General features: G+C 42.4%; 2 protein-coding genes across 3 annotated transcripts in view; both read right to left on the bottom strand.

The window, feature by feature from the left end:
* Positions 1-5,790, bottom strand: part of rnf123 (ring finger protein 123) — a 257,414-nt gene extending 251,624 nt beyond the window's left edge. Inside the window, exons 1-3 of one of the 2 annotated variants that reach the window (XM_029692856.1) lie at positions 5,609-5,790; positions 4,315-4,458; positions 3,534-3,621 (exon numbers count right to left, since the gene is read on the bottom strand). In XM_029692856.1, the coding sequence (XP_029548716.1) occupies positions 3,534-3,621; positions 4,315-4,399 (173 nt within the window). In that variant the 5' untranslated portion in view covers positions 4,400-4,458; positions 5,609-5,790. Of the gene's footprint in view, positions 1-3,533; positions 3,622-4,314; positions 4,459-5,255; positions 5,411-5,608 lie in introns of those variants that run through there. The other variant, XM_029692857.1, reaches the window with a different exon arrangement.
* A 224-nt stretch (positions 5,791-6,014) lies between these two features.
* On the bottom strand, positions 6,015-16,412 carry terf2ip (telomeric repeat binding factor 2, interacting protein). The gene is made up of 7 exons (XM_029692858.1): positions 16,286-16,412; positions 13,166-13,495; positions 9,438-10,173; positions 9,175-9,290; positions 8,286-8,615; positions 7,908-8,082; positions 6,015-7,605 (listed from the first exon to the last, which is right to left on the bottom strand). Exons 2-7 carry the CDS (start codon positions 13,481-13,483, stop codon positions 7,469-7,471), a joined length of 1,812 nt encoding a protein of 603 aa, XP_029548718.1. The 5' UTR covers positions 13,484-13,495; positions 16,286-16,412; the 3' UTR covers positions 6,015-7,468.
* Positions 16,413-23,996: the final 7,584 nt, after the last annotated feature.

Here is a 23,996-nt window from a genome sequence, read left to right as displayed (position 1 = left end):
ATCTGATGCCTGCATCCGACATTAACCCCCAAACAGGCCAATAGAAAATGTGCTGTATGATCAGAGACGGGGTTGTGGTATTTGTTTTTTAAATCCTTATTTAGATAAGCTATGTTTCTGCTGATAACTTCAGACATTTTGGTAGGCCATGTGTTTGTCAACTTCTCTATAAATAGAAACATGCAGCTTCTCTTCAGTTGCCTTATAAGACAAACTTCTTGGTCACCAGAATAATGTCATTTAAATCGATGAATGCGTCATTCCAGTTGACGTCGGTAAAGTTCTCTGTCATCTCTGCTTCTCTCGTGCAGAAGACGTTTAGAAATACAATAATTAATAAACAGGAATAATTTTCTGTGTTAAATTTCCAAATGACATTAGTTTGACCAGTTAAGGAAATTTAAAGCAGTGAAAACGACCCAACGTGTTTCTGAAAAGATTTCAGTTCGGGCTTGGATGCATATTTTATATGGTTAAAAAACAAGTCAGCTTTTATGATGCTGAAAAAGATAGGGACCGTCTGTAAAGGTGCAAACTGTGGTTGAAATACTATCCGCTTTTATGATGCTGATAAAGATAACACCTTTAAAGACGGCCCCTAACCGCACATTCATTCTCTCAAGACGCTGAAAGAAATAATTTCTCCACTCCGGACTCATTTTACATCAATAAATACTTAATTCTGTAGGAGTTCATATTATATTAGACTATGTGAGAGGTTATAGAACTACAGGTTATAGAACTTACTATTCCAATTAACCCATCTGAACAGTAGGCCAGAGTTCAAATATGGCACATCAAGGGAAGCCCCCGTCTTGTGCCTCACAATAATCACACATAAAACAGCCAACACAGCTATCAATCTCTTTTACCACTTCACCAAATTCTTTCCCAAACATGATGTTCTGGCCCTCCCTTCACTTTGTATTCAACTCTCCATTTCACAACTTTTCTCTTATTGAATTCAACTCAGACATTGCCCTTCTTGCCTCAGTGGATCGACGTTAACTTTTGCTGCCCAAGTTCCCAAAAGCCTTGGCGTGTATAGCCTATTAGGCTCTAATGGCAGATACATTATACAATAACTACAAAATGGATGGATGTTTAAGGTATTGTTGTTATCTCTTCATTCAACCCACCCGCCACCCTTCATCCACACAATATTTCATGACCCAAGACACAACCGCTCCGCGGATATAACCACGGGGACTGTGGGTTATGAGTGAACCCGTGTATCACTGGTCGTGACATTCTCTTATTTAACCTTTATCTATGCAGGAATTACGAGGGACATTTGGCAAAATGGGATCCAGAGAACAAGAGCCAAAAAAGCCATCCCAACGTATCCTCATCAACAAGAAGTGTTAGAGGCAGTTCATCTTTCCTCCTGGTCTGTCTTCATACCCTATCTATAGAGCCGCGGCGTGGGGGGTGAAACCCGACCCCGAGCCCCCTGGACTACTGGGGAATGGGGACACATGGGTTCAAACTGTATCCGTTTTCCCCCCCAATAATTTTTTTTACTTGGGAGCGTTTGCTTTCACTTGATAGCCTGATGGAATGAGGTAGCCGAGGGACCATATCCATTGGCTCCATTACGCCAGGCAAACTCAATTCAGCAAGGTTAAAAAAAAACAAGACTTGAAAAGAAAACCTACTATTTGAAGTGCGGTGGAGACATGGATCAGTTGCTCCATGCCTCTATGATGTAACACACATCAACGTTACTTTCAACATCTAAAACTGTTGCTTCATCCTAACACTCGATAAAACATAGCACTACTAGGCTGCTTTGAAAACAAACTGGAAAAGGACTGGGGTTGCTTCACAAATGTCACTCTAATCCCTATGCAGTGACCTGGGGCCATAAGTATCAAGTGTCTCTAAGTAGTAGTGCTGATTTAAGATCAGTTTTGCCTTTTAGATCAGGGATTTTTTCTACCATTGAAATCCTTAGTCGGGCCGCATAAGCGTTTTTAAAAATCGGGTCACCTTTATCCTAACAGTTAAAAAAATTATATTTAATTACACATTTTCGGAATGGAAAAATGCTTCAGTGTGTAAACTTAAACAACTAAAAAAAAGTATGTAGAAATTGACCTAGGTGGGCCTCCCGAGTGGTGCAGTGGTCTAAGGTCCTGCATCGCTATGCTACCTGTGCAACTAGAGATTCTGGATTCGAGTCCAGGCTCTGTCGCTGCCGGGAGACCCATGGGGGAGGCGCACAATTGGCCCAGCGTCATCCGGGTTAGGGGAGGGTTTGGCAGGCAGGGGTGTCCTTGTCCCATCGCTCTCTAGTGACTCCTGTGGTGGGCCGGGCACAGTGCACACTGATACGGTTGCTCGGTGTACGGTGTTTCCTCCGACACATTGGTGAGACTGGCTTCCGGGTTAAGTGGGTATTGTGTCAAAGAAGCAGTGCAGCTTGGTTTGGTTATTTCGGAGGACGCACGGCTCTCGACCGTCGCCTCTCCCGAATCCGTACGTGAGTTGCTGTGGTGAGACAAGACTAACTACCAATTGGATACGACGGAATTTGGAAGGTAAAAAAAATACATTTTTTTACAGAAATTATTGGCCTGTGTGTTTTTGACCTATATGTGTTTTTTTATAATATAAACTTTGAGAACTAACAATTACAAAAATAGAAGTTAAACAGTCAGGGAGAATTGAAAATTCCAAAAACAATCAATTTAGCAGTATTGATTTTGTTATTATGTTCGAGCAAAAGCCATGGCAAAAATGCATAGAACTGCAGAAAATATATTTTAAAACAGCAACATTTCCTCCACAGAGAAATGTCTAACATTTCAGAAAACTGGCATAAAAATTCTAACATTTATTTATGCCACCAAAATAGGGGCCTAAAATTCTCTAGTTCAGCCACGCCGACAGGCCGAACGTGCTCATTGCCAAGTCCACCACCTAAACCCCTTTTTGATGCAGAAAAAAAAAAAACGTATTGATCACAACTAATTATATGACATGGACAGACGAGGGGGGGGGGGTACCTGATCCTAGAACAGCACTCCTACTCTGAGACGCTTGATATGGCCCCAGAGCCCACGGTCAAAAGGAGTGTACTACCTAGGGAATAGGCCAGGTGTCATTTGAGACGCAAACTGAGATTGCTACTAAGAAGGGCACCATGCCACATGTGTGGTAATATGGTTTGTTATTAAGGGACATTGCAGGATCACTGAAATCTAAAGGTCATAGAGAAATAAACACTGAATAGCATCTGTTGATGTAGCGTATTTCCTTACACACACACACACACACACACACACACCATAGAAATAGAATCATAGAAACCACAGATTTTATTTCTATGGCACACGCATCACAACCAAAGAGTAAACACACTACAAGGGCCAGTTTCCCAAGAAAACAGATTAAGCCTAATCCTAGACTAAAACGCATTCTCAATAGGGAATCTCCATTTAAAAAGCTTTTTCCAGGGAAACCTCCCCCTCTGAGAGTAGTAGACATTGGTAGAACAGAAGAGTTGTAGACAAGAGTCAGACAGATACCTGAGGGAAGCCAGCGGGGGGCGTGGAAGGTGAGAGGCAGGAAATACATGGTGTAGGTAGTCACTCAGTAATTTCTCATTCACAATACCTGAGAGAGAGACAGAGGAGAGAGAGGAGAGAGAGGAGAGAGAGGAGAGAGAGGAGAGAAGAGAGAGAAGAGAGAGAGAGAGAGAGAGAGAGAGAGGAGAGAGAGAAGAGAGAGAGAGAAGAGAGAGAGAGAGAAGAGAGAGGAGAGAGAGAGAACAGAATAACCTTTATCCTCCAAGTAAATGTACCAGGAACTTGACCTGTTGAAAATGGTGCCGACCACAATAAACAAGACAGAATATGTTGACGTATAATAGAGCCACTCAGTGTTCTAACAAGAGAAAGGCAGAGACCAAGTCTAATGGGGAAAGAATGTGAGAACAAGATGGAGTTCTACTAGGCTGGTTCCAGAACAGTATCTGATCAGCTGTCTTGTCAACTCCAATGGTCATATTTGCCTGAAACAATGACCATGGGAGTTGGCATGACAACAAAAACAGATCGGGGACCAGGCGACTGTCTGTCCTTTCACCATCTATCCATCCCTCCCTCCCTCCCTCCCTCTCCTTTAAAAACCTTTTTCCTCCCTCCGTTCCACTCCTCACCTGACTTGACTTTTGTCCTTGCATCCATCCCTCCCTCCCTTGTCCTCTCCTCCTCTCATTCCTGCTCCACCTCTCCTCACCTGACTTGACTTTTTCCCATCCATCTCTCCCTCCCTTGTCGTCTCATCCCTGCTCACCCATCTCCTCACCTGTGACTTTGGGCTTGTCTGTGTCGGAGGCCAGTCTGTAGTTTCGTCGGGTCAGAGCTGTGCTTCCTCCCCCCTTAGAACTCATTCTGCCTCAGTGGGATGGTCAGGAGATGGGGTTACCTGCCGACGTTGACCCATGCACGGCTAGGAAAAGACCACCACACACTCATAATAAACCACCTTGTTGCATACTGAGAAAAACATACATAGTTCATCTCAAACGGCACCCTATTCCCTATATATTGCACTACTTTTGACCAGGGACGGCAGGGCTATGGGCAAATGGAGTCTACTATTATAGAGAATAGGGTGCCATTTGGGTCGTGCATACTGAATGCATAAATAATGCTCTCATAAAGAGGGGCTCCTGGGAACTACGCCTGGGTGACAGTGACTAAACATTTGCTCTACTCTAAGTTCGTTAACATCGTATTACCAATGTTATAGCTTTGCATGGAATGGAGTTGAGAATTTTGTTATGTTAACTAGGTAGTTACATATGTGGAATTAAGAGCAGTAACGTTTCCTCCATATTTTGAAAAACAACAACTGTTACACCTGTACTACAATGCAATACAATTGTGTATTGGAGTGTACACAACGCGTACGTACACAGCAGGTATGTAAGTGTATAGGGAATAGAATAGGGCGTAGGCAGACACACCGTACAAGACAATTACAGTAACGTTCGTTAACGTTACCTTGCTAACTCGCAAGGCAAACACATTTCAGACTGAGGAGAGGCTACTGTTGCTAGCTAGCTTGCTAACGTTAGATTAGCCAATGAGATGGATAGTAAATCTAACGTTAGCTAGCCAAGCTAAGTAACTGCCTGGTGCAACGTTAGCTAACTAAAATACGTTATAGCTAAGCTAACCAAATCACGACCGTAGTGCAAATAGATGACACACTGACTAGCCATACATATAAAGTTATTGTACCTAGTTAGCAAAGTGTTGTATCCAGGTTGCAAACGTTAGCTTGCTAGCTAGTTGCTAAGGATTGTGCGGTTGTGCACAGAAAACACTCACATCTCAATAAAAATAGCTAGCTACAGTAGCTATGTGAATACGCAAACATTAAAAAAAAACGAGTGGCTGGCTACAGCACTGATAAAGTACGTTAGCCTCTGATTATTTAACGATCTTTGTTGTCGGTTATATTTGCAGGCATTTGCAGTGCACGATCAGCCCTTGGTTACATGGGCAGTGACAGCCATCATTGCCGCTCCGCTGGACCGCTGTCTGTATTGGCTTGCTAACGTTAGCTGCTAAGTGGCTGGTTTAACACTTACCCGGTTCCCTTTCAACAACTCAAAGATGTCCACCAACAAAAAATATATATATATGTATTGAAATATAAATGATGCTTGTTTGGACAATATTTCCAGTAATTGTGCGGTTATGCACCCAGACTCTCACTCACCCCCTTTAAACGTTTTTAACAATCCTATTATTGTCAAGCGATTCGAAGTTACGGAATACCAGCTGGTCCAAAATAGATCTCATTGCAGAACGCGAATGGGCTGATGAGATATATTCAGTCGGGGTAGTAAATAGTGGTCCAAAAATGACATCGTGTGATGTATTGTGTATGGTTGTATTGTTGCCTTTTGTCATATATTTTGCACAAGCTACTAAATATTCTCAAAATGCATATTATCACTAAATTGGCTGCAGGAATTAAGCAAATTAGATTACTTATGAAGCGAATTACATCAGTTATTTTATTACAATGGCAGATTGTCACAAATCATCATATGCATACAGTATATTTCACATATGTAGCATGTTTACTATTGCAAAAAAAATAGCACATTTTGAATTCCAAACAGACACATTACAAAAGTTTAAATATTACAAGTTAAAATGTACTATCTTACATGGGACATGGCATTTCCTAGCCCAATAATGGACTGACTATAATGAGCCCAATGTTACTCCTTAGTCCAAGGACCTTACATGTTCTGTTAAAGGTGAAGTGGCTCTGGAAACCAAAACAGCCAAATACTCCATCTAAACGTGAATCGATTCTCAATTGCGGTACGGTTCCAGAAAAATAAATCCCACTACTTTCATATCACATCAAAAATAATTTCGCAATTTCAAAATACACAATACACGCATTTCCTGAAGCACATACTGTACAGTCATATTAGGATCCACAATCAATAAAAATAAAAACGAATATTTCATGTCAGAGTCAAGAAAGACAACGATTTAAAATTGTATAACACTTTGATAACTATTATTCTTATTGGACAACAATAGACTAAAGGAGCCCAATGTTATTCCTTATGGTCCAATGGCATTACATGTTCTGTTTAGAGGTGAAATGGCTCTGGAAGACAAAACAGCCAAATACTCCAACTAAACATGAATCGATTCTCAATTGCAGTACGGTTATAGAAAAATAAAGTTCTCTACTTTCATATCACATCAAAATAATTTCACAAATGCAAAATAACACTGTTTTAACACAGTTGCAGCCGACAGTATTTTTCAGTGACAACATGTTTGTCATCTTCCATTTACACACAGGTGTTCGGAGACGCAGATAACTAATTAGCACTCTGTCTTCCGTATGTTTTCCCTAAACTAGTGCTGTAACATGGAAATACGGCCGTGTGGGAACCTTAACCCTATAAAAGGTGTGTATCAATTTTGCCTTCTTGCTGATATGAAAGATAAAGTCCTTATGCTTCCAAAACCGTACCGCAAACGATGCATGTTAAATGTTCAGACCGAGCGTCGCGGCTCTTAATAAAACTCTCCCGTACAGAAGACACCTTTGTCCAAGGACTCTTATTTTATAATAGAATAGAAATGCCAGTCATGATCAAGGGCTAAGGTCGTCCTTCCTGTTTTTATCTATTTGGTTAATACAACACAGGAACGCGTTCAGTAGGAAACAACATTGTAATTATTGTTAGCCCAGAAGTGCGATTGTTTATGGTGTGCTGGCTGCATGAAATCTTGCGATTTAAAACGGTAATGCCGAACCCATATTGATCAGGCCACACCGACCAAACGGGAGCAATCATACCTCAAAGAATGTTAAAGAACGGTGCGTATCATTGTTTTGGGGTGGAAACGTGTTGTTCAGAACAAACCGTCTCACAACGTCGCATACTATTGAACCCCCCCCCCCAGTGTCACTCTGCATCGAGGAAAGCCATCCTCTTGGCCACTCCCTCTTCCCCAAACTTTTTCTGGAGTTCTGAAGGATCAGCTGACAGCAGCAGGCGGTCGTCATGACGTTCCCATCGAGGGCCCTGCCGGACCCTGTTCCCTACAATAATAGAATATACCTTTAGTGTTCATATGTTACAGTGAACAATACCTGTCTTCTGTTCATTAACCCCCCCTCCCCCGCTATACCTACATAGCATACACAGGTAAGAGAAACACAGGGTCAAACCACAGTGAAGCGAACCTGGATAGAGCGCATGTTATGGGTTAAATGCCTTGCTCAATGTTTTTTGGGGATTTGAACCCAGCAGCCTTTCAGATCAAATCACCATCATTTTTTCCCCAATCTGGGACTCAAACAGGCAACTTTACCGCCACCTCCTTAGTCACTGGGTTACCTACCTACGATAGGCATCATCAGTGGGTCTCTCAGGGCAGCGGAGACATCTCCACTGTTTTTCAGGAGTGCCTTGGTGACAGCGACCAGCCCCAGTTTGGATTCCCTCATCAGGCTGAGGACCAGCTGCTTGGCCTCCTGGAGCTGGAGTTGGGTAAAGGGCTGCTCCTCTTCCTCCGCCTCAAATCGGATCAAAACAAATCAAAGCATTTAAAAAATAAATAAATAAATCGCTGCACATTTTACAGTTATATAATAAGAAGTAAAAGCAAACAAGAAACAGTAAAAGGGAAAAGAACCAAAAACACAATGTTTAATAAAAACAGCATCACTGAAGCTAAAAAAGTTATTGAAAAACCTCAATGGAGTCTGCTCCTTCTTACCTGTTGGGAGTCACGCTCAAACAGGAACAGGTGAGGAACTCTAGAAGTGGACGGGATAGCAGGTTCTTTCGGGACATGGATACTCGTTGCAGGTGCATTTGGGACCGACCCCCACTGGGGACCACTGGCCTCAGGTAGTTGGCCCTCAGGCTGGGTCTCTGCGCTCTTCTCTCGGGCAGCAGACTGGGGCTGTATCTGAGCAGAGCTATTCTCTGTCTGGGGGGCAGCTACTGGTGTCTGGGTCTCCCGGCCTGGTCCTGGGACTGGTGCAGGGGGAGGGCCAGCAATCTCAGCCAGGTCTGGAGTTTCATCGTCATCCTCATCCCCTGACTAGGAAAGAAAGGGAAACAACTGTCAGTACTAGGAACCAAACAGACAGTAATGTTTGTTTTCATTTTCTGTTGCAAAACCTTTTGCTACATTGTGCACTAAGAGACTCCACCAGCCCTCTCCTCCTGGGGGCAAACACACACATCCCCAGACTGAGGCAGCAGCAGCCACCATGTCACTTAAAAGAGCCAGGTTAAATAGTGGAGCCCACTGACATTCTAATACAGGTCCATGTTCAATAGGCTAAACAATAAATACTGTCAGCTTTTGTATTCAGTATGAGTGAGAACAGGTTTTCCCGATCTGTCCAGAGTTCTTCCTGACTCTAGATTCTAAACATCAGAGATTGGACAACAGGGTTCTTCCTGATTCTAGGTCCTAAACATCAGAGATTGGACTACAGGTTTCTACCTGACTCTAGGTCCTAAACATGAGAGATTGGACTAGAGGGTTCTTCCTGACTCTAGGTCCTAAACATGAGAGATTGGACGACAGGGTTCTTCCCTATTCTAGGTCCTACATGTGTAATAACTAGCCTAGGTGTCACAGATTATCATACCGCATCTGATCCCTCGAATTCTCTCACTGCACTCTCGAGGATGCCCAGTTTTCGCTTGGTGGACTTTTTCTTTCCCAGCTGCCCCTCTGTCGTGTTGGAGGTTGTTGCTTTCTCTCCTGAAGCAAGAACAAAATACATTTTTATAGCTAACAGAGAGAGACAAAGACAGAGAGAGAGAGAGAGAGAGAGAGAGAGAGAGAGAGAGTGTGGAGAGATCTATAGAGAGAGGGGTAGTCCTATCAGTTGTTCAACCCTAACTCTACCTGACGTAACAGCTGAATCCCTTTTCTCCAGGACCTCCGCCACTGCTCCACTATTTAACCTGGCTCTTTTAAGTGACGGAGTGGCCGCTGCCTCCTCAGTCTGGGGATGTGTGTGTTTGCCCCCAGGAGGAGAGGGCTGGTGGAGTCTCTTAGAAGTGACCAGCTGGGGTGTTGTAGTGTCAGACTGGGCTGGTGGCTCTAGCTGGGGCGAGGGATCTCTCTCTGGTTCCACAGTTGGTTCCTCTGTTCCCGGTCCTTCAGGACAGCACTGAGCCTGGTCTTTCTGAGGGGACATCTGTGGGAGTTGGAGACCAGTGTCTGATGATGATACCTGAGGGAGTTCGGATTCAGAGGAAGTCTTTGAGGCGTCTGATTCTTGGGCCAACGGCATAATAATATCAGGTTGTGGAAGTGAAGAGGTCTGTGGTGGGATGTCTTTCTCAGACGAGTTCTCTCCTTTCTCCTCCGAAGCAGCAGTAGCGACAGTTTTCCTTCCCCTGCGGTCCTGAGGCTCAGGTTGTCTGTGAATGAGCTGTTTAAGGTAGCGGTCCTTCATCGACTGCCAGCTGTGACAGGTCAGACCTTTCTTCGCCATCTCCTGCCATACCCTGTTCCCTCGCGACTCACGCTTGTGCTCACAGATGTAGGTCATAATGGCCTTATCCTCCTCCAGAGTGTAGCCCATGCGTCCCCTGCTGCCTACGCTCCGTTTCGCTGACCTGGTCTGGACGTTCACCTGTACACAGGGAGAGAGTTTATTCATGTGTCATTCCACAACGACACAACAATTGAGTTCCAAAAATATTGGGACAGTGACACCTTTTTTGTTGTTGTGTTGTTCTCCAGCCCTTTTAAATGATGCAATGACAATGAGGTTAAAGTGCAGAATGTCATAGAATATGTTTCTAAACACGACTACATTAATGTGGATGCTACCATGATTACGGATAATCCTGAATGAATCGTAAATCATGATGAGTGAGGAAGTTACAGACGCACAAATATCATACCTGCCCAAAAATGCTAACCGCCCGTTATTGTAATGGTGAGAGGTTAGCATTGTTTTGGTGGTATGATATAAAATGCTAACCTCCCCTGTTATTATAATGGTGAGAGGTTAGCATGTCTTGGGGTTATGATATAAAATGCTAACCTCCCCTGTTATTATAATGGTGAGAGGTTAGCATGTCTTGGTGGTATGATATAAAATGCTAACCTCCCCTGTTATTATAATGGTGAGAGGTTAGCATGTCTTGGTGGTATGATATAAAATGCTAACCTCCCCTGTTATTATAATGGTGAGAGGTTAGCATGTCTTGGTGGTATGATATAAAATGCTAACCTCCCCTGTTATTATAATGGTGAGAGGTTAGCATGTCTTGGTGGTATGATATAAAATGCTAACCTCCCCTGTTATTATAATGGTGAGAGGTTAGCATGTCTTGGGGGTATGATATAAAATGCTAACCTCCCCTGTTATTATAATGGTGAGAGGTTAGCATGTCTTGGGGGTATGATATAAAATGCTAACCTCCCCTGTTATTGTAATGGTGAGAGGTTAGCATGTCCTTGGGGTTATGATATAAAATGCTAACCCCTCCCTGTTATTGTAATGGTGAGAGGTTAGCATGTCTTGGGGGTATGATATAAAATGCTAACCTCCCCTGTTATTGTAATGGGGAGAGGTTAGCATGTCTTGGTGGTATGATATAAAATGCTAACCTCCCCTGTTATTATAATGGTGAGAGGTTAGCATGTCTTGGGGGTATGATATAAAATGCTAACCTCCCCTGTTATTATAATGGTGAGAGGTTAGCATGTCTTGGGGGTATGATATAAAATGCTAACCTCCCCTGTTATTGTAATGGTGAGAGGTTAGCATGTCCTTGGGGTTATGATATAAAATGCTAACCCCTCCCTGTTATTGTAATGGTGAGAGGTTAGCATGTCTTGGGGGTATGATATAAAATGCTAACCTCCCCTGTTATTGTAATGGGGAGAGGTTAGCATGTCTTGGGGGTATGATATAAAATGCTAACCTCCCCTGTTATTGTAATGGTGAGAGGTTAGCATGTCCTTGGGGTTATGATATAAAATGCTAACCCCTCCCTGTTATTGTAATGGTGAGAGGTTAGCATGTCTTGGTGGTATGATATAAAATGCTAACCTCCCCTGTTATTGTAATGGTGAGAGGTTAGCATGTCTTGGGGGTATGATATAAAATGCTAACCTCCCCTGTTATTATAATGGTGAGAGGTTAGCATGTCTTGGGGCTATGATATAAAATGCTAACCTCCCCTGTTATTGTAATGGTGAGAGGTTAGCATGTCCTTGGGGTTATGATATAAAATGCTAACCCCTCCCTGTTATTGTAATGGTGAGAGGTTAGCATGTCTTGGTGGTATGATATAAAATGCTAACCTCCCCTGTTATTGTAATGGTGAGAGGTTAGCATGTCTTGGGGGTATGATATAAAATGCTAACCTCCCCTGTTATTATAATGGTGAGAGGTTAGCATGTCTTGGGGCTATGATATAAAATGCTAACCTCCCCTGTTATTGTAATGGTGAGAGGTTTGCATGTCTTGGAGGTATGATATAAAATGCTAACCCCTCCCTGTTATTGTAATGGTGAGAGGTTAGCATGTCTTGGGGGTATGATATAAAATGCTAACCCCTCCCCTGTTATTGTAATGGTGAGAGGTTAGCATGTCCTTGGTGGTGTGATATAAAATGCTAACCCCTCCCTGTTATTGTAATGGTGAGAGGTTAGCATGTCTTGGGGGTATGATATAAAATGCTAACCTCCCTTGTTATTATAATGGTGAGACGTTAGCATGTCCTTGGGGGTATGATATAAAATGCTAACCTCCCCTGTTATTATAATGGTGAGACGTTAGCATGTCCTTGGGGGGTATGATATTTGTGTCTGTAACTTTGTCACTCATCATTATTGACGATTCATTCAGGACTATCCGTAACCATGGTAGCATCCACGTTAATGTATTAGTGTTTAGAAACGTATTCTATTCTTAAAATAGAAAATGGCATAATACATTATTTACAATGAATTTCTATTGAAACAAAACTTCAAAACAAACAGCAAATGCATCCAACAAGTTTGTACAGTCACCAGCTTGATGTAGTCATTGTATGCTATGAATATGGGACCAAATACTAAACTTTTGAGTACTTTAATACACATAAGTGAATTTGTCCTAATACTTTTGGTCCCCTAAAATGGGGGGGGACTATGACTATGGATGGAAATACTATCAAATAAGTCAGCAATTTAACCTCAGTAATTTTATCATCCAAAGTACTGAAGTACAGAGCCAAACCAACACAAAATGTGTCACTGTCCCAATATTTTTGGAGCTCACTGTAAATTACGGCATCCCCCCTCCCCCACCCACCACCTTGTTAAAAAAATCCTGTGGAGAACCCTTCTCTATATCCTGGGGAGAACCCTTCTCTATATCCTGGGGAGAACCCTTCTCTATATCCTGTGGAGAACCCTTCTCTATATCCTGGGGAGAACCCTTCTCTATATCCTGGGGAGAACCCTTCTCTATATCCTGGGGAGAACCCTTCTCTATATCCTGGGGAGAACCCTTCTCTATATCCTGCGGAGAACCCTTCTCTATATCCTGGGGAGAACCCTTCTCTATATCCTGGGGAGAACCCTTCTCTATATCCTGGGGAGAACCCTTCTCTATATCAAGTTACCTTTACGCTGTCAGGCTTGAAGCGATAATCCTCCACCTCCAGCTGCAGGTTCTTCTCCATACAGTCCCGGATGTACTGGGTGGACACGTACCAGTGGGCTGCCGAACCCGTTACGGACCCCATCTCCTCTGGGTCTATCAGTAGGAAAGCCCCAGGCTCCTGGGCCCTGCACACCAGGCCTCCGCCTGCCTTGATGATGGGCTGCAGGTAAACCTTGGTGGGGCCGGGACGCAGGAAGAATCGCATGGGTTCACCGTCTACCGTCAGGAACAGGACAGGGGAGATGGGAGAGGACCTACCTCCTAATCTGGACGACATGGTTGAAGGAGCCTATAGGAAAAGTACAAAATAACTGCAGTTTCAATAATATGGATGGATTTTAGATATTGGGAAAGGGAGACACCTTGTCAGTTGTACAACAATGTATTCAACTGAAATATGTCTTCTGCATTTAACCCAACCCCTCTGAATCAGAGAGGTGCAGGGGGGGCTGCCTTAATCGACATCCACGTTTTCAGTGCCCGGGGAACAGTGGGTTAACTGCCTTGTTCAGGGGGCAGAACAACAGATTTTTACCTTGTCAGCTCGGGGATTCGATCTTGCAACCTTTCGGTTACTGGCCCAACGCTCTAACCACTAGAATACCTGCCGCCCCAATAAGAATTTGTTCTTAAATGACTTGCCTAGTAAAATAAAGGTAATATAACATTTAAAATACAGACCCACAGGGTAAGAGCTCATGTGCTCAATGGCTCCACCTGGTGGAAGGTATATTAAAAAGGAAAGTGCAATATTGAAAATATTTTTCAGTATTAGGAGTTCAAAGCCATCTGGATGTAGAGCTATAGAACATTTGATCTGAATAAATTACCACAGCTGTAAAAGGATACATATTTAAAAAACAACCCCACAACACCTGTCTGTAGACCTGTAGCTCATCAGGACAGTGATCTATTGAAATTAACACGAAATAGTAGGAAATAGTAATGTATAAATCAGTGCAATGGAAAATGGCAATTCTAATGGGTAGGTCAATGACCTAACATGGTTTTACAGGTATATGTCATTTGGATAAGAAACGATTGAAAATTAGATATGTACGTGGAAAAAATAAATAAAAAAAACACTGTTGTTACATGTCATTTCAGCAAGCTATTGTTTAGATTGTTCTGAAATTGTTTCTGTTGTTAGAAACACATAAGATTGGCATTTCTGAAACTTTCTTTTGTGGAAATGAAATGTTATCTTGGGGAAATTAAGCTCACTGATTCACATTGGCCATTTTAATTTATAGAATTCAGATAATATTTTGTAAATATACTACCAAACACCCAATTCAGACCAAACTTCTTCCGACTAGGGATGTGACAAATTGATTTTTTTTTTAAAACATTTAAACAGCCATTTATTTATTTTTTAATGATGTGAATTCACAACGCAACTGCACTGCTGCCAGCAACGGTTTGGGTCTCATGGTGTGTCCCTTTCAGATGGCTAAGCATTACTGACCTGTACTACCACTACTGATCTGTCCTACATTACTGTACCTGAATTCTTCCACAAAGTTTGTATTTCCTTCTCATTTAACTTCTGAAAGTACTGCATACAGGACTTCGCTGACTGCAAAATAATTGATTCCTTGACTCCATGCACATAGAAACCCATTGTGCTTATTTTGGACAGATTTTGGCGAGCTGTGAGAGTGAACCGTCTCGCTTTGCTTCTTCCTCTCTGACGAAGTTGACTACAAATACTAAGTTGCCAATGACTTTGCAATTGTTACAAACAAGCGAACGGTTAAAAAAATATATCTGCATTAAAAGATACACACAATACAGGCTTTTAGCCTATATATTTAAATCGTATTGAGTTATATTTTGCTAATTGTAGGCTACTGTCAAATTTTTTGTCTCAATATATTTCATGATGTGTAACATGTGCGCAAAGGTTGACGTGCTAAATCGTGATTTAGTGCATTATAGGATAAGCATTACAATACTTCGCCTCAATATTTGCAGTCATAGGTGATAATACTGTATCTCTGTAGGAGCTGATCCATCCTCAGTATAGTGGAACAATTCTAATGCAAAGGTAACATTTGAATGGAGAAAGTGCTGCCTTTCTTTCCATCCTGTCAGTATCGACACATCCTTCAACGACTCTCTCCATGGAGTTTGGGGAAATGCCCTTGTAGGAAAGATGCATCTTTAAAACACTCGTAAACCTAAATGATATCGCTATCGGGAAGAAAAGGACCTGTGTGAAGCTAGCCACAATAAGGAGAAGACACAATAGTGGAATTTGTGTTTCGCCTTCAGGTCCCCCATTGAAAGTGATTCAAATGGATACAAATAGTGTAATCATGCCATATTTGGTCTAGATAATGCTAAACAAGGTTGGAATACTGTTATATAAATTAAACAAAAGACAATCCTTTTACACAATTTTTTTTTTTTTAATCAGTTTTGTTGATTGTTGATTTGTGGGTGTATTAGACTACAGAATTATAGTGGGGGCATACTTATATCGTAATGTACAGCTTTACCTATGGTTCTTGGGTCCATGGATTCGGGTATCAGTGTACTTGGTGACACCCAGATTACAATTCTGAAGTTTAACACAAATATTTGCGTCGTATCTCATATTAGGGAACTTAAACTGTGGGAAATAACCTCACAATACATCCCATTTTTGCGTATTGAAATTCATATTGAAAATGTACAGCCTTCCCTATGTATCTTGGGTCCATGAAATGGGGTACATTTACATTTTAGTCATTTAGCAGACGCTCTTATCTAGAGCGACTTACAGTAGTGAATACATACATTTCATAATTTTTTTTTGTACTACTGTGTTCTGTAGGTGTCAGTGAGTAGGCTGATAACCCATTTCATAGACCTGAGATCCATAGGGAAGGCTGTACATTGCTTACTGCACAGACAAGAAGGGTAACCTATATGTGGATACTGGGGCAGTACCGAGGTAGCTAGCTAACGGTAGCTAACTAGCGGCTAGCTTGCAAACACTGAAAGTTGTGGATAGAAGCTGCGGAAAAAAACTGATAATAATCATATCAAACAGCTAGAAATTAATTTGTACAAGTGTTGCGAGAAAACTTACCTGATGTTTTTTTTTTCAAAGATTGATCATCCAACTCGGAAAATACCAACAACTTTCAAATATTACGTCCCGAAGTGAAATGCGCATGCGTCATTCTCTTCTTCTACATTGACAGACGGAACGTGACACGTTGTCGACCTGCGGTTTGCTGACTTCCGCCACCTGGCGGAAGCTGAAGGATTTCAACCACTAGATGGCGACAAAAGTAAATCAAATCTCAGCTCATTTACTGACTATTATGGGTAGTATTCATGAAGCGTCTCAGAGTATGACTACTGACCCCCCCACCCCACTAACCTGTCAGAGCTTTGATTACTAAGAGGGGATTTAATGTTTGTTTTGGTTAGGATGAGATACCCCCCTCTGCTGACAGAGCAGGTAATAAAACTCTAGACCATGGATTTACCTGTCACCAACATTCTAGAGATGTTCTGAATCTCTCTCACACACACACACACACAGCGCACACACACACAGCGCATGTACACACACTCAGAGAGAAGCACATGGACACATACATGCGTGTTACATCATGAGGTGTATATAAACGTGTCACATATACTGTTTCCCAATAGATCATGCCCACTGCCATAGCCTACCGAAGAGAATGACCACATCCCAAATGGGGCCCGATTCCCTATATAGTACACACGTTTTGACCAGGGTCCATAGGACCATGTAGGGAAAGGGAGCAGACATTGACTCCTCATGGAAAACGATTAAAAGGAAATGTGAGTAACAAAAGTGTGAGTGAGTGTCTGGACATAATGAGAGATTTTTATTTTACTCAGTTAAGAACAAACTCTTATTTTACAATGACGGCCTACCGGGGAAACAGTGGGTTAACTGTCTTGTTCAGGGGGGAGAATGACAGATTTTTACCTTGTCAGCTCGGGGATTCAAGCCAGCAACCTTTCGGTTACTTGACGAACGCTCTAACCACTAGGCTACCTGTAGTACACTTTTTACTGAACCTGTAATCAAAATAGGAGGAGGTTGAAATAATGACTGAAACATCAAGGGACATCATATAGCTGGCAATTAGTTCCTTTAAGATACCCTCTATGTGTTTAATTGGTTCCTTTAAGATACCCTCTGTGTGTTTAATTGGTTCCTTTAAGATACCCTCTGTGTGTTTAATTGATTCCTTTAAGATACCCTCTGTGTGTTTAATTGATTCCTTTAAGATACACTCTGTGTGTTTAATTGGTTCCTTTAATAAGATACCCTCTGTGTGTTTAATTGGTTCCTTTAATAAGATACCCTCTGTGTGTTTAATTGGTTCCTTTAAGATACCCTCTGTGTGTTTAATTGGTTCCTTTAATAAGATACCCTCTGTGTGTTTAATTGATTCCTTTAAGATACCCTCTGTGTGTTTAATTGATTCCTTTAAGATACCCTCTGTGTGTTTAATTGATTCCTTTAAGATACCCTCTGTGTGTTTAATTGATTCCTTTAAGATACCCTCTGTGTGTTTAATTGATTCCTTTAAGATACCCTCTGTGTGTTTAATTGATTCCTTTAAGACACCCTCTGTGTGTTTAATTGATTCCTTTAAGATACCCTCTGTGTGTTTAATTGATTCCTTTAAGATGCCCTCTGAGTGTTTAATTGATTCCTTTAAGATGCCCTCTATGTGTTTAAGAGTTTAGAAGCTGTTGAGACTGTTAATATATATATATAGTTTATAAATCAGTAGTAAACAGGTATAACTCAATGGTTGTAATAATCCAGATTTTATTATATTTTATTTGACAAGACTTTGAAGTAACTAATTACCTTTTATTGTTGACCAGTTTCTGTATTCGTTCGCAGTAATTAAAACGATTAATTCGTTTATAGTTACCTTCAGCCCTTTTGAGAGTTCTTAGTTCCCCATTGCTTCTGTGATTTATTTAGTTTTGTGACCAACTTTAATAAATGCATAGAAAGATTCCCCCCCATTATAACTTCTAATAGTTAGTGTATCAACTGGTTAAATGGAAAAGACTGATGTGGTTGCCACTTCTCTGACTGATTTAGATTCAAGAGGCTTTCATTCATTAGGAACATACAGTGGGGCAAAAAAGTATTTAGTCAGCCACCAATTGTGCAAGTTCTCCCACTTAAAAAGATCAGAGAGGCCTGTAATTTTCATCATAGGTACACGGCAACGATGACAGACAAAATGAGAAAAAAAATCCAGAAAATCACATTGTAGGATTTTTAATGAATTTATTTGCAAATTATGGTGGAAAATAAGTATTTTTTTTTTCTTAAATCAAATTTTAGGATGAGGCGAAAAGCTAGAGCCTGGAAATAAAGTTTTATGTTTGGTATGGATCGTCCTCCTTCGTCTTTCCCTCTTTGTAAATGTATTACCTTTGACCTTTGACCTTTGACCTTGCCATATACAGTACCAGACACCTCATACTACTTGTTTCTTAATTTTTACTATTTTCTACATTGTAGAATAATAGTGAAGGCAAAGGGTGGCTACTTTGAAGAATCTCAAATATAAAATATATTTTGATTTGTTTAACACTATTTTTGGTTACTACATGATTCCATATGTGTTATTTCATAGTTTTGATGTCTTCACTATTATTCTACAATGTAGAAAATAGTCAAACAAACAAAGAAAGAAAGAAAGAAAGAAAGAAAAACCCTTGAATGAGTAGGTGTGTCCAAACTTTTGACTGGTACTGTGTATTTGTTTCCTTCTCTACATACCTACCAGTCTGACTGACACCAGTGTAACCGATGTGAAATGGCTAGTTAGTTAGCGGTGGTGCGCGCTAATAGCGTTTCAATCAGTGACGTCACTCGCTCTGAGACTTGAAGTAGGGTTTCCCCTTGCATTGCAAAGGCCGCGGCTTTTGTGGCGCGATGGGTAACGATGCTTCGTTGGGTGTCAGTTGTTGATGTGTGCAGAGGGTCCCTGGTTCGAGCCCGGGTTGGGGCGAAGAGAGGGACGGAACATACACTGTTACACCAGCTCTACAGTCATTATGGGGTATTGTGTGTATATTTAATCCATTTTAGAATAAGACTGTAACGTAACAAAATGTGGGAAAAGTCAAGGGCTCTGAACACTTTCCAAATGCACTGTTCCTATCAGTCTGACTGACACCAGCCAGGCGACATACCTACCCATCTCATCAAACATCTTAATTCCTAGATCTCGTCTTCATAGTTCTTTTTTTTTTCTTCTTCCCTACCTATAGAACCTATTCCCTCCAACAACAAACACATTGTGATTGCGGGCCAGTTTCCCTAACTCCAGCTGGAGTAGCCATCTGGAGGATCAGTTCTGGTCTAGAATTCATAGTTCCATACTCTACAGCAGTTCAGCTGCCGTGGGATACAAATACCAGGTCTGTACTGTGGTCTGTACTGTGGTCTGTACTGTGAACCTGTGGGCCTGTGGACCTGTGAGGTTGTGACATGTTGCTGTTGGCTGCTGTGGTCTGTACTGTGGTCTGTACTGTGGTCTGTACTGTGAACCTGTGGGCCTGTGGACCTGTGAGGTTGTGACATGTTGCTGTTGGCTGCTGTGGTCTGTACTGTGGTCTGTACTGTGGTCTGTACTGTGAACCTGTGGGCCTGTGGACCTGTGAGGTTGTGACATGTTGCTGTTGGCTGCTGTGGTCTGTACTGTGGTCTGTACTGTGGTCTGTACTGTGAACCTGTGGGCCTGTGGACCTGTGAGGTTGTGACATGTTGCTGTTGGCTGCTGTGGTCTGAATTCTGGGTCTATCTGTCTCCTCTGGTTTCAAGGAAAGACCACTGCAACAAAGGGCTGATCCACATCTGATCTGCTGTGTGCTACAAGACTGTGTTAGCCCACTGAGCTAATCATTTCTCTTACCATCCTCTGAGTGTCCAGTGGTATTATATGATATTATAGGACATCGGCAACTTTCTCACCTGAGTCGGAAATAGATCATCAACCGGGAATAAAGAACATTCCATCTCCATTATACCATGTAGTTCACCCAAAATAGCAGCCAGCATAGTTCCATTTCAATCATATGAAATGCCATGATCGTTCATTTGTCTTGGGGGTTTTTTTTCAGGAAGTGAGCTAGGTCTGGTTACCGTTAATTGTGGATGATGTAATGACCTTAGAATGTAGAATGTGGAATAGCTAGGATAGAATGTGAAATGGGTTCTAGAAGGGTGAATATCTGGGATTCTTACTGGAGCTATGTCAACACACATTGGTTATTGTTAGCCCCACGGTCATTCATCAGTAGACAAGTAGTATGAGATTAGGGTCTGAGGTATCTTAACGCTTGCCAGCAACTCTGTGTGTGTGTGTGTGTGTGTGTGTGTGTGTGTGTGTGTGTGTGTGTGTGTGTGTGTGTGTGTGTGTGTGTGTGTGTTAAATCAAAATGTTATTTGTCACATGCTTTATAAACAGGTGTTGACTAACAGTGAAATGCTTAGTTTATGGGCCCTTCCCGGCAATGCAGAGAGAAAGAAAATAGAGAAATAATAGAAAAATAACATGAGGAATAAATCCACAATGAGTAACGATAACTTGGTTATATACACGGAGTACCAGTACTGAGCTGATGTGCAGGGGTACCAGTACTGAGCTGATATGCAGGGGTACCAGTACTGAGTTGATGTGCAGGGGTACCAGTACTGAGCTGATATGCAGGGGTACCAGTACTGAGCTGATATGCAGGGGTACCAGTACTGAGCTGATGTGCAGGGGTATCAGTACTGAGCTGATGTGCAGGGGTATCAGTACTGAGCTGATGTGCAGGGGTACCAGTACTGAGCTGATGTGCAGGGGTATCAGTACTGAGCTGATGTGCAGGGGTACCAGTACTGAGCTGATGTGCAGGGGAACAAGGTCGTTTTGATACGTTAAAACCTTATTCTAAAATTGATATAATTGTTTTTTCCCCCTCATCAATCTATACACAGTACCCCATAATGACAAAGGAAAAACAGGTCTTTAGACATTTTTGCTAATTTATAAAAAATAAAAAATTGAAATATCACATTTACATAAGTATTCAGACTCTTTACTCAGTATTTTGTTGAAGCATCTTTGGCAGCGATTACAGCCTTGAGTCTTCTTGGGTATGACGCTACAAGCTTGGCACACCTGTATTTGGGGAGTTTCTCCCATTCTTCTCTGCAGATCCTCTCAAGCTCTGTCAGGTTGGATGGGGAGCATCGCTGCACAGCTATTTTCAGGTCTCTCCAGAGATGTTTGATCGAGCTCAAGTCCGGGCTCTGGCTGGGCCACTCAAGAACATTCAGAGACGTGTACTGTTTTGTCTTGGCTGTAGGCTTAGGGTTGTTGTCCTGTCGGAAGGTGAACCTTCGACCCAGTCTGAGGTCCTGAGCACTCTGGAGCAGGTTTTCATCAAGGATCTCTCTGTACTTTGCTCCGTTCATCTTTCCCTCGATCCTGACTAGTCTCCCAGTCCCTGCCACTGAAAAACATCCCCACAGCATGATGCTGCCACCACCATGCTTCACCGTAGGGATGGTGCCAGGTATCCTCCAGACCTGACGCTTGGAATTTAGGCCAAAGAGTTCAGTCTTAGTTTCATCAGACCAGAGAATGTTGTTTATCATGGTCTGAGAGTCCTTTAGGTGCCTTTTGGCAAACTCCCAAGCGGGCTGTCATGTGCCTTTTACTGAGGAGTGGCTTCCGTCTGGCCAGTCTACCATAAAGGCCTGATTGGTGGAGTGCTGCAGAGATGGTTGTCCTTCTGGAAGGTTCTCCCATGTCCACAGAGGAACTCTGGAGGACTGTCAGAGTGATCATCGGGTTCTTGGTCACCTCCCTGACCAAGGCCCTCTCCCCGATTGCTCAGAGTGGCCGGGCGGCCAGCTCTAGGAAGAGTCATAGTGGTTCCAAACTTCTTCCATTTAAGAATGATGGAGGCCACTGTTTTCTTGGGATCCTTCAATGCTGCAGAAATGTTTTGGTACCCTTCCCCAGATCTGTGCCTCAACACAATCCTGTCTCGGAGCTCTACAGGCAATTCCTTCAACCTCATGGCTTGGTTTTTACTCTGACATGCAGTGTCAACTGTGGGACCTTATATAGGCAGGTGTGGGCCTTTCCATATCCTGTCCAATCAATTGAATTTACCACGGGTGGACTCCAATCAAGTTGTAGAAACATCTCAAGGATGATCAATGAAACAGGATGCACCTGAGCTCAATTTCGAGTCTCATTTGCCAAAAAATCTAAAAAACCTGTTATCACTTTGTCATTATGGGGTATTGTGAGTAGATTGATGAGGGGGGGAAAAAAACAATTTAATCAATTTTAGAATAAGGCTGTAAATTAACAAAATGTGGAAAAAGTGAAGGGGTCTGAATACTTTCCGAATGCACTGTTGGTAGGGATAAAGTGACTTGGCAACAGGATAGATAATAAGCAGTAACATAAATATACAATATTTGATGAGTCAAAATAGTTAGTACAAATATGGTCAGCGCAGATAATTCAATCGTTAACCAATAGCTTCCCGGACTAACTATTTAGCGGTCTTATTGGTTCGGGGTAGAAGCTGTTCAGCGTCTTGATTCCAGACTTGGTGCATCGGTACCGCTTGCCATGCGGTAGCAGAGAGAACAGTCTTTAACTTGGGTGGCTGGAGTACATTTTTAGGGCCTTTCTCTGACACCGCCTGGTATAGAGGTCCTGGATGGTAGGGAGCTCGGCACCAGTGATGTACTGGGCCGTACGCACTACCCTCTGTAGCGCCTTGTGGTCGGATGCCAAGCAGTTTCCATACCGAGCGGTGATGCAGTCAGTCAATATGCTCTTAATTTTTTATTTTACCTTTATTTAACAAGGCAAGTCAGTTAAGATCTAAATTCTTATTTACAATGACGGCCTACACCGGCCAAACCCGGACGACGCTGGGGCCAATTGTGTGCCGCCCTATGGGACTCCAAATCACGGCCAGTTGTGATACAGCCTGGATTCGAACCAGGGTGTCTGTAGTGACGCTGCGCCACTCGGGAGCAGCTGTATAACTTTTTGAGGATCTGAGGGCCCATGCCGAATCTTTTCAGCCTCCGAATGGGGTAAGAGGTGTTGTCGTGCCTTTAACACGACGACTGTGTTGGTGTGTGTGGACAGTGGACCATGATAATTCCTTAGTAATGTGGACACAGAGGAATTTGAAGCTCCCGACCTACAGTAAACCACTACAGCCCAGTCGATGTGGATAGGGGGGGGGGGCGTGCTCCGTTCTCTCTAGTCCATGATCAGCAGCTTGTCTTACAGACGTTGAGGGAGAGGTTGTTCTCCAGGCACCACACTGCCAGGTTCAGGGCCACCAGCCAAATGCGGCGGGTAAGATGTAAGAGCGAATTTGTAAGTCGCTCTGGATAAGAGCGTCTGCTAAATGACGTAAATGTAAACGTAAATGTAAATGTCTATTCCACCAGTCACGTTGGCAGGTGGTCAGTGCTCCAAAGCGCCAGCATTTCACTTGTGAATAAAAATAGTCAAGTAGGATCACATTTATAGCAAAATAAAGTATTTCTGCCGTGTTGTGTCATAGCTGGTAAATGAATCGCACAAAGTCAAAGAACTACAAATCTCCTATAGCCTAGCCCACCTGGTGCTGCAACACTGTCTGGCTGGGGGTTGTGCGCACGTGAAGAGCTGAATTGTAAGATTCATTTAAGTGCAGATATAGAAGTGCAGATATAGATTGTTTAATCGTCACATGTTGCA

The sequence above is a fragment of the Salmo trutta genome, chromosome 16 (assembly GCF_901001165.1).
Source record: "Salmo trutta chromosome 16, fSalTru1.1, whole genome shotgun sequence".
NCBI classification, from domain to species: domain Eukaryota; kingdom Metazoa; phylum Chordata; class Actinopteri; order Salmoniformes; family Salmonidae; genus Salmo; species Salmo trutta.
Note: the sequence above shows the minus strand (reverse complement) of the source record. Positions and strands in the feature narration are given on the sequence as shown.